We start from the raw sequence: 17,692 nt of genomic DNA on the forward strand, positions 1-17,692 counted from the left end.
AAATGGGAAAGCGATTAAAAAAAAATCGGTCTGATTATTCTCTGTTCTTGAAATGGATTTTGATTTTAGTGGGACATACACAAATGGAAGAAACAAATGTAAGGACTTAATGTTACTGCTACTGTGATTCTCCCTAAGTAAGCAAGGGCTTCCCTGATGGCTCAGCTGGTAAAGAATCGGCCTGCAATGTGGGAGACATGGGTTCAATCCCTGGGTTGGGAAGATCCCCTGGAGAAGGGAAGAGCTGCCCGCTCCAGTATTCTGGCCTGGAGAATTCCATGGACTGTATAGCCCACGGGGTTGCAAGTAAGCAAAGATTCCCCACTAATCCAGTGTAATGATCAAAGGACAGAGGTCAGATTGGCTTCATAATATCCAACAACATCACGAGATTAGAAAATATTAAGACTCAAACTAAGTGCAAATACAGAGGAGAATATTTTAACAAGTGTTTTAGGGGATAAAACACTTATTCCTATGATCACCTTCCTTCCTTCTCTTCTTCATCACTCCTTGCCTCCCTTCTTTCTTTCCTTCATTTTTCCCCCTCCTTCCTTCTTCATTGTCCCCTCTTGGTTCAACCTCCCTAGTGATGACCACCAACACTTAGTTAAATATGGAAACCTAAAGAGGAATTATCATGGGATGTTTGGGGAGGAGAGTAAAAATCCGATCTAGTCTTCTGACATGGATGCCTGCTAAGTTACTCAATCGTGTCCAGCTCCTTGTGACCCCATGGACTGTAGCCTGCCAGGCTCTTCTGTCCATGGGATTTTCCAGGCAAGAATATTGGAGTGGGTTGCCATGTCCTCCTCCAGGGCACCTTCCCAACCCAGGGATCGAACCCTTGACTCCTGCATCCTCTGCATTGGCAGGCGGATTCTTTACGTGCTGAGCCACCTGGGAAGCCCAACATGGATAAGCGTGTCTTTGAAAATTGCATTCGGGGGTTTTTCTGTTCTTCTGGTGGTTTTAGCACCTTGTACCACAGATCATTTGAGCGCAAGTATCAGAAAAGCCCCTGGAGAAATTTCAGTTCCTGTGACATGTTGACACAAAAGATAGCCCTTTGATCTCCTCTCACAATGTCTACCATCAATAAAATCAAAACTGGGAAGACCCAGAGGGATCAAGTAGAGAGGGAGGTGGGAGGGGGAATCGGGATGGGGAATACATGTAAATCCATGGCTGATTCATGTCAATGTATGACAAAAACCACTACAATATTGTAAAGTAATTAGCCTCCAACTAATAAAAATAAATGAAAAAAAAATCAAAATGTCATAGATTCTATCTATCAATAGGGAAAGTTCAACTCAAACATCTCAACAAAGCTTTATCCACAGTAAATAAATATAGAATTAGAAATTTCTTATTAATTCTAACTAGAAGAATAAATGAGAGGCAAGTAATGTCCACATATGTTTCTACTCCATACTCTGTCCTTTATTCTAATTCTTGTGTTGACACTTCTTTGGGATAAGCATCCTCTGTGGCTTAATTGCTTTATGTACCTAGCACAGTAACTGGCACATGGTAGGTGCTCAGTAATATCTGTTAAGTGGATGTGGACTGTCACGTGACTTCCCCATTTATCTTTTATGCTGGTGCACTTCATTGTGTTAATGTATATCTGAAAGCATCTGATCCAGAGCTAAACTTAGTGAAGCCCCCTTTCCCTTGATGCCTTGCTAGGAATGTAGGATGCAGGCTGTGACAGGAGCTTCTTACTCATAAGCAGCTTTAGTGTATTCACTGAGAGCTACAGAAAGCATCATCAATGAACTCTGAGTCTCTGAATACCGCATGGGCAGATAGTATCTACTCCAAATGTGTTGCCATGATTCTCAAAGACTACCTCACCTATTGAGGGTTGAGACTTGGTGGATCTCTTGAGAATTAATTACTTGCTTTGTTCTGGTCTCACTGGAAAAGCACAAGAAGCAGAGGAAAGCATTGTTTTCACTGTTTTAAGAGACAGAGAGCGCTGTAAAATTTTGCAGATGCCTACTCAATTCACAGAAGCAGCAGTCTAATTAGACCACTTAGTGGCAGTGATCATATAATTAGTTCTCAATGGTTGATGCTGTCACAGCATTAAAAAATATTTTAAAGAAAATAAATATAAAAAAAATTTACTAAAGAAAATTTGATAACATGCTGCAAACCATTTTGCAAGTACTACATTTTCCCCATTTATTATTTGTGTGGTTTTTGGTATAGGTTTGACTACATATAATAGTAAGGGCAACTTATGAGATAGAACTACAGAAGTGCTGCTGCTGCCTCTGCTGCTAAGTCACTTCAGTCGTGTCCGACTCTGTGCGACCCCATAGACCGCAGCCCGCCAGGCTCCCCCGTCCCTGGGATTCTCCAGGCAAGAACACTCGAGTACAGAGGGAGAAAATCCAGCTTGATTGTGGCGGTCCAACAATATTATGAGAAATTGAGACTGAGTATTTGTCTATTCTGAATGTATTACTTCAGCCTGTGACCTCAAGGGACTGCTAAGACTCCATACGTGTGCTGTTCAGTAGAACTCATGCTATGCTGGTGATGCCTTCTCTTGGTCCTGTCTAATATGATAGTAATTTCTTGCTTTTAAAAGATATTTTTATTTATTTATTTGGCTGCACCAGGCCTTCACTGTGGCATGCAGGATCTAGTTCCCAGACTAGAGACTGAACCTGGCAATGACAGATTTTATTTTCTTGTGCCCCAGAATCACTGTGGACGATGACTGCAGCCACAAAATTAAAAGATCATTTTCTCTTTTGAGAGACTTTCCAAAAGTCCCACACAGAAATTTTGCTTTCATCTTATTTACATTAATCACATGGTGACCCTTAATTGCCACGGAGCCTGGAAACTATAATCTTTTATTCAGTGTGGAATTGCTTTTAGCTAAAATTAGCATTCTGTTCTAGTCTCAAAGAGGAAGAAGAGAATGGGTACAAGGATTGGCCCATATTCTCAGGCACTCAGTTACACATCAATTTCCCAAGCAATTAAATTTTTTTCGTAAAAGTTATTTATGATGGGTTGGTAATATCACAAAGTTTAATTGTAGCACAGTTTACTTAATATCCACTTGTTTCAGGGCTTTTAGATTCATGTAAGAATTTATTAAACAAGACTTAATGACCATGTACTATGTGCCAGACATTGTTCTAAGTGCTAGAGGTGTATAATGATACACAGGAGGGAGAAGGTCTTGCCTGCATGGAGCTTATGTTCTTGGAAAATATTTTGTTTTTTTCTAACGCAGCTGTGGTCTATATCCGGGTTCTGTGAGAAGGCTCAGTGATGATGGAAATGTTCTAAACCTGTGCTAAGGCATGGTAGCGCTTAGCCATGCGGCTAATCAGCATCTTAAATATGACTCTAATGATGGGAGAATTGAATTTTAAATTTTATTTAATTTTAGTGAACTTGAATTTAAATAGCTACATGTGGCTGGTGACTACCACATGGGGTACACAGGTCTACATACTTCAGTGCTTCCTTTGCTGCAAACTTGTACCTATTTTTCTGAGTCGGGAAAATTGCTCCTGGCCCCACTACCCTGATAGGTGTGTGGTGACTACTGGGAGTTTGTTCCTTTTGACCCTATCCATCCATTTTCGCCCACTCCTCACCCCAGCCTCAGACAAGTGCCAATCTGTTCTCTGTATCCGTGAGCTTGGTTTTGTTTTGTTGAGATTCCACAAATAAGTGAGAGCACGTGGTATTTATCATTTTCTGTCTGACTTATTTCACTCTGCCTGTTCCAGTCTAAATCCTTAGAGGTATCTGAGATTGCTCTACTTCTTTGCTTTTCTGAATCAAAATATCGGCACGTCTTATGAATTATTCCTTCAAAATATGTGCAGAATCCAAAAACTTCCTAAAACCTTTACTGCTACTGTCCTGGCCCAAAACACAAGGATCTTTGGCCAGGTTACTGTGATGTTCTCCTAACAGGTTTCCTTTTTTTCCCACTCCTATATTTCCCACTCCTCTTCTCAAGATAGCAGACAGAGATCTTGGCAAGAGATAACCTTTCCTGACTACCTATAGTAATATAATAATAACCACCAGCTTTCCTATCATCCTTAACCTGTTTTATTTTTCTTGATAGGACTTTGTTGTTACTGTTCCGTTGCTCAGTGGTGTCTGACTCTTTGTGACCCCATGGACTGCAATGTGCCAGGCTTCCCTGTCCATCACCAACCCCCCGAGTTTGCTCAAACTCATGTCCATTGAGTCAGTGATTCCATCCATCCATCTCATCCTCTGTCATCTTCTCCCGCTTCAATCTTGCCAGCATCAGGGACTTCTCCAATGGGTCAGTTCTTCACATCAGGTAGTCAAAGTATTGGAGCTTCAGTTTCAGCATCAGTCCTTCCAATGAATATTCAGGATTGATTTCCTTTAGGATTGACTGGTTGGATCTCCTTGCTGTCCAAGGGACTCTCAGAAGTCTTTTCCAACACCACAGTTCAAAACCATCAAATCTTTGGTGCTCAGCCTTCTTTATGGTACAAGTCTTACATCCATACATAACTACTGGAAAAATCATAGCTTTAACTAAACAAATCTTTGTTGGCAAAATAATGTCTCTGCTTTTTAATATGCTGTCTAGGTTTGTTATAGCTTTTCTGCCTATAAAAAGGAACACGTGTCTTTTAATTTCATGGCTGCAATCACAGACCACAGTGATTTTGGAGCCCCCCCCAAAATAAAGTCTGTCACTCTTTCCATTGTTTCCCCATCTATTTGCCATGAAGTTATAGGACCAGATGCCATGATGTTAGTTTTTTGAATGTTGAATTTTAAGCCAGCTTTTTCACTCTCCTCTTTCACCTTCGTGAAGAGGCTCTTTAGTTCCTCTTTACTTTCTCCCATAAAGGTGGTGTCATGTGCATATCTGAGGTTATTGATATTTCTCCCAGCAATCTTGATTCCAGCTTGTGCTTCATCCAGGCTGGCATTTTGTATGATGTGCTCTGCATAGAAGTTAAATAAGCAGGGTGACAATATACAGCCTTGACGTACTCCTTTCCCAATTTGGAACCAGTCTGTTGTTCCATGTCTGGTTCTAACTGTCGTTTCCTCACCTGCATACAGGTTTCTCAGGAGGCAAGTGAGATGACCTCGTATTCCCATCTCTTTAAGAATTTTCCACAGTTTGTTGTGATCCACACAATCAAAGGCTTTAGTGTAGTCAATGAAGCAGACGTTTTTCTGGAATTTGCTTGCTTTTTCTATGATCCAGTGGATGTTGGCAATTTGATATCTGGTTCCTCTGCCTTTTCTAAATCCAACTTGAACATCTAGAATTTCTCAGTTCGTGTACTATTAAAGCCTGGCTTGGAGAATTCCGAGCATTACTTTGCTAGCATATGAAATAAGTGCAACTGTGTCGTAGTTTGAACATTCTTTGTCATCACCTTTCTTTGAGATTTGAATGAAAACTGACCTTTTCCAGTCCTGTGGCCACTACTGAGTTTTCCAAATTTGTTGGCATATTGAGTGCAGCACTTTCACAGCATCATCTTTTAGGACTTGAAATAGCTCAGCTAGAATTCTATCACCTCCACTAGCTTTGTTTGTAATGATGCTTCCCAAGGCCTACTTGACTTTGCACTTCAGGATATCTGGCTCTAGGTGAGCAATCACACCATCGTGGTTATCTGAGTCATTAAGATCTTTTTTGTATAGTTATTCTGTTTATTCTTGCCACCTTTTCTTTTTTTTCTGCTTCTGGTAGGTCCATAACATTCTGCCCTTTATTGTACCCATCTTTGAACGAAATGTTCCCTTGGTGTCTCTAATTTTCTTGAAGAGATCTTTAGTCTTTCCCGTTCTATTGTTTTCCTCTATTTCTTTGCATTGATCACTGAGGAAGGCTTTCTTATCTCTCCTTGCTATGCTTTGGAACTCTGCATTCAGATGGGTTATCTTTCTTTTTCCCCTTTGCCTTTCATTTCTCCTCTTTTCTCAGCTATTTGTAAGGCCTCCTCAGACAACCATTCTGTCTTTTTGCATTTCTTTTTCTTGGGGATGGTTTTGATAGGACTATTGCTATCTAATTTGCATATCAAGTTTTATTTATTTATTATCTGTCTCTTTTTCCATTATGCTCTGATACATATATGAAAGATATAACCTCAATGAAGGGGGCTTTCCTGGTGTCTCAGTGGTAAAGAATTTGCCTGCCAATGCAAGAGACGCAGATTCAGTCATTGGGTCAGGAAGATCCGCTGCAGTAGGAAATGGCAACCCACTCAAGTATTCTTGACTGGAAAATCCCATGGACAGAGGAGCCTGGTGTACAATCCATGGGATCTCAGAGCTGGACACCACTTAGCAATTGAGTAACAAAACCTCAATGAACCTAGAGACTTTGCTTTGTTACTAGCAAATTTCTAGCACCTAGAAGAGTGTTTAGCACATAGTAAGACTAGATACTATTTGTTAAATAAATGGATGAATGAATAATGCATTCTTTCCTGAGGAAATTCTCACTATATTATATTATTATTAGTGCTATTTTATGGATGGGGAGGCTTAACACAAGGAGACTAAGAGACTTAGAACTGAATCCATGAAATGTTAGAATTGGGAGGTACAGTGGAGATTGTTTAGCCCAATTTTGTCAATTTATACAGATGTAGAAACAGGGGAGAGTAAGAAGTGGAGGGGTGAGATGACGTGGCTTAATTTAGGTAGTTAATTCCTGAGCTGGACCTAGTGCCCAGGTGTCTTGGCTCCCTGTGCAGTCCTCTTTCTTCTCTATTTATTCTCTTTTTCATTCTCAGCAGTCCAGTCTGGAAAAACGTTGCTTTTATGACTTACCGTCAAGTTCCCTTTTTAAAAATTTTTTATTGGCTTTACGATAAAAAGTTTTATTGGCTTTGAAAAAGTTTGCAATGTTGTGCTGGTTTCTACTGAACAACAAAGTGAATCAGCAATTCGTATACAAGTTTCTTCTCTTACTAGCTTATTATTGGGTACAAAAGTTTTATAGAAACACCATCAAACTAACTGAAACAGATTCCAAGCCCTTCCTCAGTCATAGTTTAATTGACAAAGTTTCACCCAAGAGAAAGGAAATTCCACTGGGAAGATTTCCCCTTGATTATTGTGTATGGCTTAAATTATTTAAAATAGTCCAAAGATCTAACCATTTATTCAGAACTCTTGGACTTTCAGTGGTTGGGTAGTTTTTCTTTACAAAAAGCAGGATCTTTAAAATCTCTGAGTCTGATGCTTTCTGTGGCATTTGTTTATTTCTTATATATTATAATACAGTTATCAGCCTGGATCCAGAGCACCTGAATTTTCCTCTTTTTCTGATGACTCGTCTTGACATCACTGACTTTGCTTTCTAAAAGCTCACAGGTATATTGGTGATTTGTTGTTGGAGAAGAGCCTAATCTTTAATTTGCAGAGAGAAGGCGGAAATGGATGGGAGAGGGTAGCAAAAAGAGGAATAACTACAGAAAAGGCATAGACTACAGAATAGGAAATGGTGGTTTTCCAAAAAGAAACTATTAGGTATTCCTTCTCTGAGGAATAAAGACTGGAAATATTGAACTCTAAACAGTTCTGAGTGATCTCTCAGATTGGTCCTAAAATATTTAAATTTAACTTTTCCCTTATGTATTATGTACCCAGAAGTTGTAAAAAGTAGTGGTTAGGAGATAAGATCTGCGCTCAGGCTGGTAGCGGTGGTGGTTTAGTTGCTCAGTCGAGTCTGACTCTTTGAGATCCTGTTGACTGTAGCTCACCAGGCTTCTCTGTCCATGGGATTTTTCAGGCAAGAATACTGGAGTGGGTTGCCATTTCCTTCTCCAGTGGTCAGGCTACTTGGGTTGAAATCCTGGCTTCACTGCTGTGTAATCTTAGACTGGTTAATTCATTTACCTGTGTTCCTTTTTCCTCATATGTTAAAAAGGAATGATAATAATGATGCCTGTATCATACGTATGTTCTGAGAATTGACTGAAATAATGTGTATAGAACACCTATGAAGTGTTTGGTACATGAAACTGTTGAAATGCTGACTATTTTTATCAACCAGAGTGCAATTAATAATAATAAAGCTTTAAGAAAAATTTTAAACAGATAATTTTGAATACAAAGATGTATTTCTTGGTAGAAGATACAGGCATAGAGGCTACAATTATAAAACATATTTTAATTGCTATAAAAGAAGTATGGTAAGGCTGTATATTGTCACCCTGCTTATTTAACTTATATGCAGAGTATATCATGAGAAACGCTGGGCTGGAAGAAGCACAAGCTGAAATCAAGATTGCTGGGAGAAATAGCAATAACCTCAGATATGCAGATGACACCACCCTTATGGCAGAAAGTGAAGAGGAACTAAAAAACCTCTTGATGAAATTGAAAGAGGAGAGTGAAAAAGTTGGCTTAAAGCTTAACATTCAGAAAACTAAGATCATGGCATCTGGTCCCATCACCTCTTGGGAAATAGATGGTGAGACAGTGGAAACAGTGTCAGACTTAATTTTTTGGGCTCCAAAATCACTGCAGATGGTGACTGCAGCCATGAAATTAAAAGATGCTTACTCCTTGGAAGGAAAGTGATGACCAACCTAGAAAGCATATTAAAAAGCAGAGACATTACTTTGCCAACAAAGGTCCGTCTGGTCAAGGCTATGGTTTTTCCAGTGGTCATGTATGGATGTGAGAGTTGGACTGTGAAGAAAGCTGAGCACCGAAGAATTGATGCTTTTGAACTGTGGTGTTGGAGAAGACTCTTGAGAGTCCCTTGGACTGCAAGGAGATCCAACCAGTCCATCCTAAAGGAGATCAGTCCTGGGTGTTCATTGGAAGGACTGGTGCTGAAGCTGAAACTCCAGTACTTTGGCCACCTCATGAGAAGTGGAAAGACCCTGATGCTGGGAGGGATTGGGGGCAGGAGAAGAAGGGGACAACAGAGGATGAGATGGCTGGATGGCATCACCGACTTGATGGGCATGAGTTTGAGTAAACTCCGGGAGTTGGTGATGGACAGGGAGGCCCGGCATGCTGTGATTCACGGGGTTGCAAAGAGTCGGACACGACTGAGCGACTGAACTGAACTGAATATACAGTAGGAGCACAAAGAAGAGAATTTATTATTGCATTTCTCTCTCCTATAGAAGCAAGGTTCTCCAGAAACCTAGGAAGAAGGAATATTAAACCCAGAGAAGAGAGGAAGGACACCTTGGATTAGCAAATAGCTGTATGAGGTTCATTTGGGGGACGACAATAAGGTTGTAAAAATATATAATAGCCAATTCAAGAAGAACCTGGAATCCATGCTAAAACATGCTAAAATCCATGTTATAATTTATTTTGTGGGAAATGGGGCATGCACACATGCTTAGTCATGTCTGACTCTTTGCGACCCCATGGACTGTAGCCCTCCAGGCTCCTCTGTCCATGGAATTTCCCAGGCAAGAATACTGGAGTGGGTTGCCTTTTCCTTCTCCAGGCAATGGGTTGGGGGGAGGTATTGCTAGATTCTAGGTAAAGAAGGAACATGATCAGATTTACATCTAAGGGTAATCACCAAAGGATTTGTAGTGCTCAGAAGAGATACATATAAGTTGGAGTGTGAATTGCGAGATTCACTGAACACACAGGACAGGAATTGGGGCTGGAAGGTAGGTAAGGTTGGGATGGACACAGAGAAGGTATTTCCGGTGAAGGAATCTCTATGGTGGGAGTGAGTAGAGTGGCCTTGTGGGAGACAGAGATGACCCTGAGTTAGCAGAGGTGAATTGAAGTTTAGTGGGTAAAGCAATGACATTTGAGATGACTCCATCTGTGGAAATCTTTAAAAGAAAGTCCAGGCACTCAGGCTTTCACTGGTTATTCCCAAGCAGAGGAGGATCCAAGTTAGGAAGGGTCTAGGAAACAATCTTCTGGTTGCAGTATGCAGGATGGATGGGGTGGGAGGTGGTGGAGACTAAGAGGCTTTGGTGACTTAAGCATCAGCTGACAGCAAGTATGAAGGCGGTGGGACTCATCTTCACAGACACAGACCCATCTCTTCGTCTGAGTCTTCTCCAAGGTGGGAGCACACTTGGAGAGAAAGTGCACAGGAAAGATGGTTTAAAGGTAAAATTAGTGGGATGTGGTGACTGACTGGGTACAGGAATGAAAGGGAGGCATGGATCACAGAAGACATCGCAGCAACAAGCCAGGGCACCTTGGAGGCTGATGCTGGCATTGAAGCATCCTTCGGGTCACACTGTTATTCTATAGCTATTGTCCTCAGCTTCAACTCTAATCTCTGTTCAAAGCCCTTCTTGAGCTCCTGAATGAGACCGTGTTAATAGGAGATCCTTGAGGAGTTTCACAATCTTATTTTGTAACACTTCAGGTACTTGGTTTTCCAAAGTCCTGAGATGATGCCAGATATTCTTAATATTCTGGGTACTTTGTGTTCACATCACTGTTCTTATTGAGAAAGGACCCCATTATGATGAATTTATTAATATTGCTTGTGTTTGACATGAGGATCAGTGTAATTTCTCTGCCACAACTATCGTCCTGGGAACCTGTATTTCTTGGATAGACAGTTTCTCTTTCCATGGATGGCTGATCCCTTTTTCTTCTGCAAATGGCCATTCCTCCTCTTTTGTCCCATAGCAGTAATTCTTTCCAAGAAATCTGATAGCTGTACCTCCTGTTTGGATAGACAGACAGTTCTACTGTGGCTTTGACAGGTTGTAACAGTTTTTTCTCTTATAAAGTGATTGCTAGATACCATTTGGAACTTTGACGAAGCTTAATTTATCTTTTCCCTCTATGAAGTTTCAACTAATTCAGAAACAAGGCAAAGGAAGAAGGAATTTGGGTAAAATGTTACCGTTGCTATTAGAAAAGGTGATGTCAGAGACTGAGGTTTAAAATTTGGTGCCAATGGCCTTTCTCAAACTGAGCTCTAGATTTAGGTAAAAGCCCTACCCAGCCATGGCAGCATTGGGTCTACTCTACAGAGTAGCCTGGAATCCCCAGGTGTCTCAAGTGGTAAAGAATCTGTCTGCCAATGCAGGAGATGCAAGAGATGCAGGTTCAATCCCTGGGTCGGGAAGATCCCCTGGAGTAGGAAATGACAACCCATTCAAGTATTCTTGCCTGGAGAATCCCATGAACAGAGGAGCCTGCTGGGCTACAGTCCATGGTGTTGCAAAGAGTCAGACATGACTGAGTGAGCACACACAGTGGCTGTCTCTACCCCATAGAGACAGAGGATCCCCCGGGGCAGTATAGGTACTGTGCTCTCTACAGCATCTCACAGGAAGAGAGGAGGGGCCCATCATTGCATTTCTAATTTCTCCTTCCCAATGTGCTCCACCTCCCCTGTGGCAGGATGGGGCAAGGAGTGGTTATCCTCTGTAGCTTCCTCCATGTGACATTGTTAGCATGAGGGGTGTATCATAATCTGTATTTCTTTAGTCTGGTCCGAGACTGTATAGATGTGTAAGAGGTGTCAGTAAGTATCTTCTCCAGAGGAGTAACTCATGGAGCAATCTTCACTCCAGTCATCATATAATTTGCTGCTGGCTACCAACCTGTCCAACTCTTTGCGACCCCGTGGACTAAAGCCTACCAGGCTCCTCTGTCCATGGAATTCTCCAGGCAAGAATTCTGGAGTGGGTAGCCATTTCCTCCCCCAGGGGATCTTCCCCATCCAGGGATCAACCTCGGGTCTCCTGTATTGCAGGTGGATTCTTTACTGTCCGAGCCGCCAGGAAAGCCCCAGGTGGCACTAGTGGTAAAGAATCTGCTTGCCAATACAGGGAGATATTGGAAATGTGGGTTTGATTCCTGGGTTGGGAAGTTCCCCTGGAGGAGGGCATGGCAACCCACTCCAGTATCCTTGCCTGGAGAATCCCATGGACAGAGGAGCCTGGTGGGCTATAGTCCATGGGGTCGCAAAGAGACGGACATGACTGAAGTGACTTAGCATGCATGCACCAACCTGGAACCAGGACAAGCAAGGCTGGTCAGCCACAACAGCACTCTTAGAGGATAAGTGCTTTGATTTCAGGATCTGTCTGTAGTTTGAGCAGTGGGGCAAGAGGTAAGAAAGTAACAGTGAAATGATGGAGACAAACTAGTAGGTGGAATTCTCTCAAAAGTGTTTGATCATTTGTCATATAAACACAAGTATTGAAGCTGCAAGATTGGTGAAGGACTCTGACCTGAGTAGGTTGAAGACTGGCAGAGTGAAGAGAACAGTATTGAGGACGTTTTGGAAAGGGAAGGATTATCAGTGGGAAGACGATTCCCTGCCACAGAGATGAAGGAAAGAAGGACTCAGGAAAGTAGCCCGTCTTGGGGATCCCCAATAAGATAGAGTGATGAAAATGCAATGAACATGGTTAAAATGTAGGTACTGAACTTGAATGGCTGCCAAAATTCATACTATCTTAAGGTGAGTTAGAAAGAACCCTGGACTCCTTTCAGAGTCTGATCTTGAGTTCCAGAATACACTACTTTCTGTGTGCTTAGTCACTTTAGTTGTGGCTGACTCTTTGCAACCCCATGGACAGCCTGGACCCCGCCAGGCTCCTCTGTCCATGGGGATTCTCCAGGCAAGAATACTGGAGTGGGCAGCCATGCCCACCTCCAGGGTATCTTCCCAACTTGGGGATCGAACCCAGGTCTCCCTCATTGCAGATGGATTCTCTACTATCTGAGCCATCAGGGAAGCTTTCTGTGTGATCCCGGGTAAATAACCATTTCTCTGAGCCTTAATGTTGTTTATATAAACTGTTATTAGATTGACCATATTTAAAATTGAATAAATACATATTGGCTGAATGAGTGAGTTCACAGTAAGTTTGTATTGTAAAGTGGTTTATGCTAACTTGCCATAAATGAGGCAAATTAGTTACAATCAGTGTTTGTTTGATTGCAGGAATGGATTCCATGGCGAGGACCAATAATGTGACTGAATTAATTATCACCGGTCTTTTCCAGGACCCAGAGGTGCAGAGAGCGTGCTTTGTGGTGTTTCTCCCCGTGTACTTGGCCACGGTGGTGGGCAACGGCCTCATTGTCCTGACGGTTAGAGTCAGTAAGAGCCTGCGTGCCCCCATGTACTTCTTCCTTAGTCACCTGTCGCTGGTGGAGATCAGTTACTCCTCTACAATTGTCCCCAAATTCATCACAGACTTACTTGTCAAGGTTAAGACCATCTCTCTGAAAGGTTGTCTGGCTCAGATATTCTTCTTTCACTTCTTTGGGGTCACTGAGATCTTTTTGCTGGTGGTGATGGCTTATGATCGCTACGTGGCCATCTGCAAACCTCTTCATTATACGAATATTATGAGCCATCAACTGTGTCATGTGCTGGTGGCTAGTTCCTGGCTTGGAGGCTTTTTTCACTCCATAATTCAGATTCTCATCACCATCCAATTGCCCTTCTGCGGTCCCAATGTGATTGACCACTACTTCTGTGACCTCCATCCCTTGTTCAAGCTTGCCTGCACTGACACATTCATGGAGGGGGTCATTGTGCTGGCCAACAGTGGATTAATCTCTGTCTTCTCCTTTCTCCTCTTGGTGTCCTCATATGTTGTCATCCTGGTCAGCTTGAGGAACCATTCAGCAGAGGGCAGACGCAAAGCCCTCTCCACCTGTGCCTCTCACATCACGGTGGTCATCTTGTTCTTTGGACCCGCCATCTTCCTCTACATGCGGCCCGCCTCCACCTTCACTGAGGACAAGCTGGTGGCCGTGTTCTACACGGTGGTCACCCCCATGCTGAACCCCGTCATCTACACACTCAGAAATGCAGAGATGAAAGTTGCCATGAGCAGGATGTGGGGCAAAAAGGAGAACTCAGGGATGGAGTGAAAATGGGAAAGTGATTAATGAAAGTGTGCCTGATTATTATCTTGAAATGGATTTTAATTTTAGTAGGACATACAGGAATGTCAGAAACAAATGCAGGGACTCAACGTTACTGTGCTGTGATTCTCCTTAGTAACCAAAGTCTTTGTAGTATCCTAGTATCACGTTCCAAGGACTGAGGTCAGATAGTCTTGTTGGTCTTAGAGAACTTAATTGGCTCTGTGATATTCAGTAGTTTCATGGGACTGGTTAACAATGAAACTCAAATTAAGTATGAATGCAAAGGAGAACTCTTGGACAAATATTCTGTATGTTAAAGTGATTCTGTCACTCCCTTCCTACATTCCCTTCCACCTTCCTTCTTTCGCCTTTTTCTTCATTTCCTCTTCATGCTTTCCTTTTTGTTTAACCTCCCTAATGATAACAACCCATATTTCATTAGAAAGGGAAACCAAACAGAGGAATTACCATGGGATATTTGGGGAGGAGGGTACCAATCTGATCTGCTCTTCCAGCGTGGACAATTGTGTCTTTGAAAATTGCACCCAGGGATTTTTCTATTCTTCTGCTTGTTTTAGCATCCTGTACCATAGACTTTTTGAGCACAAGTACTAGAAAAGACCCTGGAGCAGTTTCAGTTCTTGTGATATGTTGACACAAAAGATAGTCCTTAAATCTCTTCTCGTAATGTCCTGTATCCAAAATTTTAAAGACGATCAAACATGGCATAGATCCTGGCTGCCAGGAGGGAAAGATCAAGACACACATTTTAACAAAAAATATCACTTTTAGCTTTATACAGATGTAAGTCAATACAGAATATAAAAAACGTCTTGGGCCTAAGTTGAAGAATGAAGGAGAGGGAAATAATGTCCAAGCGTGCTTCTGCTCCACATTCTGTCCTTCATTCTAACTGATCAGCCAAGTCCATTTCTTGTCAAGCCTATTAGTGTTTCTTGGTGGAGCAGGATAAGAGAGTTTGTGTTTGCATTATTGGTTCATCTCTCAGAAACTCCTTTAACTCAGTTCACTCTCATCATTGTGAATATAGAGAGAATATAATAAAATTTGTTTCTATTGGCTTTGGAATAACATGGATTTTCTTGCATTTGCCCTCCATCCTTCCAACTTTTCTTGTGGATCAGGGGAAGTAATGCATGCAACTTCCTTGCAGAGGGATGGAGCATCCATCATATTATGTTATAGGCCTTAAAGGTTTTTCCCTTTGTCCTCAGAAGCTGGTTAGGCATGCAGATGAACAGTGATTTTAAAGGTACCAGGAAATCTTCCCCACTTGCTTGTCATCCTCAGTAGTCATTGACATGGACAACCATTCATAATCCCTGAGGAAATACCACTTCTTTCTGGAATGACTTTACCACACGTTTCCATGTGACAAACTCCTAAATATCCTTTAAGACCTAGGTTAAAATCACTTTCCTATGAATTCTTCTCTCACCTTGCTCCTCGTGGGTTGAACTTTGTCTTCTAGCCATGGTTATTTTTGCATAATTTTATCATTGTCCTTATCACTTTGGAGGTGCTATTTTTTCTCTCTGACTAGACTAGGTTCTCAGGGACAGGGCTATTCACTACACTGCTTTGCAACTCTAAGTATCATGTGTTAGCTGGTGCGTGGTCAGTGCTTGTTGAAAAAAACAAACCATTTAGGCCCATGAACAATCCTTTCTAGATAGTATTTTGCAGATTTTTTAAAGAGTTTTCTTTTATGTTTATTTCATAGTTTTATGTGGGCTTCCCCAGTGTCTCAGTGGTAAAGAACATGCCTGCCGATGCCTGAGACCTGAGATGCATGTTTGATCCTGGGTCAAGAAGATCCCCTGGAGGAGGATAGCAGTCCATTCCAGTATTCTTGCCCGGGAAATCCCAGGGACAGAAGATCCTGGCAGGCTATAGTCCTTGAAGTCACAACTAGTCAGACATAACTTAATGACTGAACAACAATAGTTTTAAGTAACAGTTGTATACATTTATTATTTATGCAATATTGAGACAAAATTTATGGAACATAAATTTTGCCAATTTGACCATTTTAAATTGTACAATTCAGTCATTTTTAGTACATTTTGCAACCATCACCATTAATTGCAGAACATTTTCAACACCTAGAAAACAAACCCCAGATCCATTAAGGAATTTTTAATGGGCATGTCTCATGGTGGGGTGCCTAGCTTTTCCTGTTAAAATTGGAAGAGCTCAGGCTCTGAAACCCATCAGGCTCTTCTAAGTGCCCCTCTTTCATAACTCATGATCGAAGTACTACTTCATCACCACCTGTTTTTCATAAATACAAGAATATTAACAATGATAGGAACTTGAGAAGTATTCTGAATATTAGAATAGTTAATATACATTAAATTAATTTATTTTTTTCCCCATTTAAAATTTTTTAAATTAAAAAAATTCTGCAATATTGTGTTGGTTTCTGCCATGCAACAAAACATGATTGATTATACACACACCCCCTCTGTCCGTATTTATCTGTTTATTTTTGGTTATGCTGTGCCTTTGTTGCTGCACCTGGGCTTTCTCTGGTTGTGGTGTTTGGGCTTCTCATTGTGGCGGCTTCTCTTCTTGCAGACCATGGGCTCTAGAGCATCCAGGCTTCAGTAGTTGCAGCATGTGGGCTTGGTACTGGTGGCACACGGGCTTAGTTGCTCCTTGGCACGTGGAATCTTCCTGGACCAGGGATCGAACCCGTGTCCCCTGCATTGGCAGGTGGATTCTTAACCACTGGACCACCAGGGAAGTCTCCAGTATACATCAAAGTTTTAGAAAAGAACATGGTATAGATTTATACTATAGACTCAGTAAATATTAGCTATCATAATTGTTATTATAATTCATTCTGGTCATTCATTTTATTTGTTTGATGACTACATGACTATTCACAAATTGGACTTCTTTCCTGGGAAACTACTCAAGTAGTCTTTTGATTTCATCCTAAAAAAGTTTTAGGCATTTGAGAGCTGTTAAATGCGTTTGTTTTACAGCTTCTTTGGGCTATATGTTCTCTGTTGTTTAATCACTTTTGAGTATATAGCATGGTACCTTGCACATTGAAGGTGTTCAATAAATATTTGTTAATAAATATTAACTACCACATGGCCTCACTATCTTTTATGCTGAATGCATTTATATTTTGTTAATGTATATTTTAAGGCATTTGTTTCAGAACCAAAGTCAGTGTGGCTACCCTCCCTTTCTCTTGAAGCCTTGATTGTGCTGTAGCAGACTAGGACTTCAGGATGCAGACTGTGAAAGAAGCCTCTTACCCGTATATCTTTGGTTTCTTCACTGAGAGCTACAGAAAGAACATCATCAATACACTCTGAGTCATTGGATACTCATGTACAGATAATATCTTCTCTAACCGGATTGTCAGTTTTCTAGGGGACTACCTTACCTACTGAGGGTAAGTCTATTGAGGGCTAATTACTCCCTTCATTTTGATCTCACTGGAAAAACCATAGGAGACATAGGAAAGCATCTCTTCAATTGTGTAAGAGCCGACTATTGGGACATTTAGAAAAGGCTTACTAAATTCACAGAAGGAGTAACAGTCTACAATTATACCACTTAGCATTGGGGACCATGTAGCTAATTCTCAGTTATTGATTCTGCAGCAACATCAAGAAAGAAAAAAAAAATTCCATATATATGTGTTAGTATACTGTAATGGTCTTTATCTTTCTGGCTTACTTCACTCTGTATAATGGGCTCCAGTTTCATCCATCTCATTAGAACTGATTCGAATGAATTCTTTTTAATGGCTGAGTAATATTCCATGGTGTATATGTAC

The 17,692-nt window shown here is 41.3% G+C and overlaps 1 protein-coding gene across 1 annotated transcript; it reads left to right on the forward strand.

The window, feature by feature from the left end:
- The first annotated feature begins 12,942 nt into the window (after positions 1 to 12,942).
- On the forward strand, positions 12,943 to 13,872 carry LOC133055059 (olfactory receptor 4B1). The gene has a single exon (XM_061140537.1). The coding sequence runs from the start codon at positions 12,943 to 12,945 to the stop codon at positions 13,870 to 13,872; it is 930 nt and encodes a 309-aa protein (XP_060996520.1).
- The last annotated feature ends 3,820 nt before the right edge of the window (positions 13,873 to 17,692 follow it).

The sequence above is a fragment of the Dama dama genome, chromosome 1, assembly GCF_033118175.1.
Source record: "Dama dama isolate Ldn47 chromosome 1, ASM3311817v1, whole genome shotgun sequence".
Taxonomy (NCBI): Eukaryota; Metazoa; Chordata; class Mammalia; order Artiodactyla; family Cervidae; genus Dama; species Dama dama.

Coding starts and splice junctions, on each gene's coding strand:
- LOC133055059 (XM_061140537.1), top strand. CDS start 12,943: ATGGCGAGGACCAATAATGTGACTGAATTAATTATCACCGGTCTTTTC.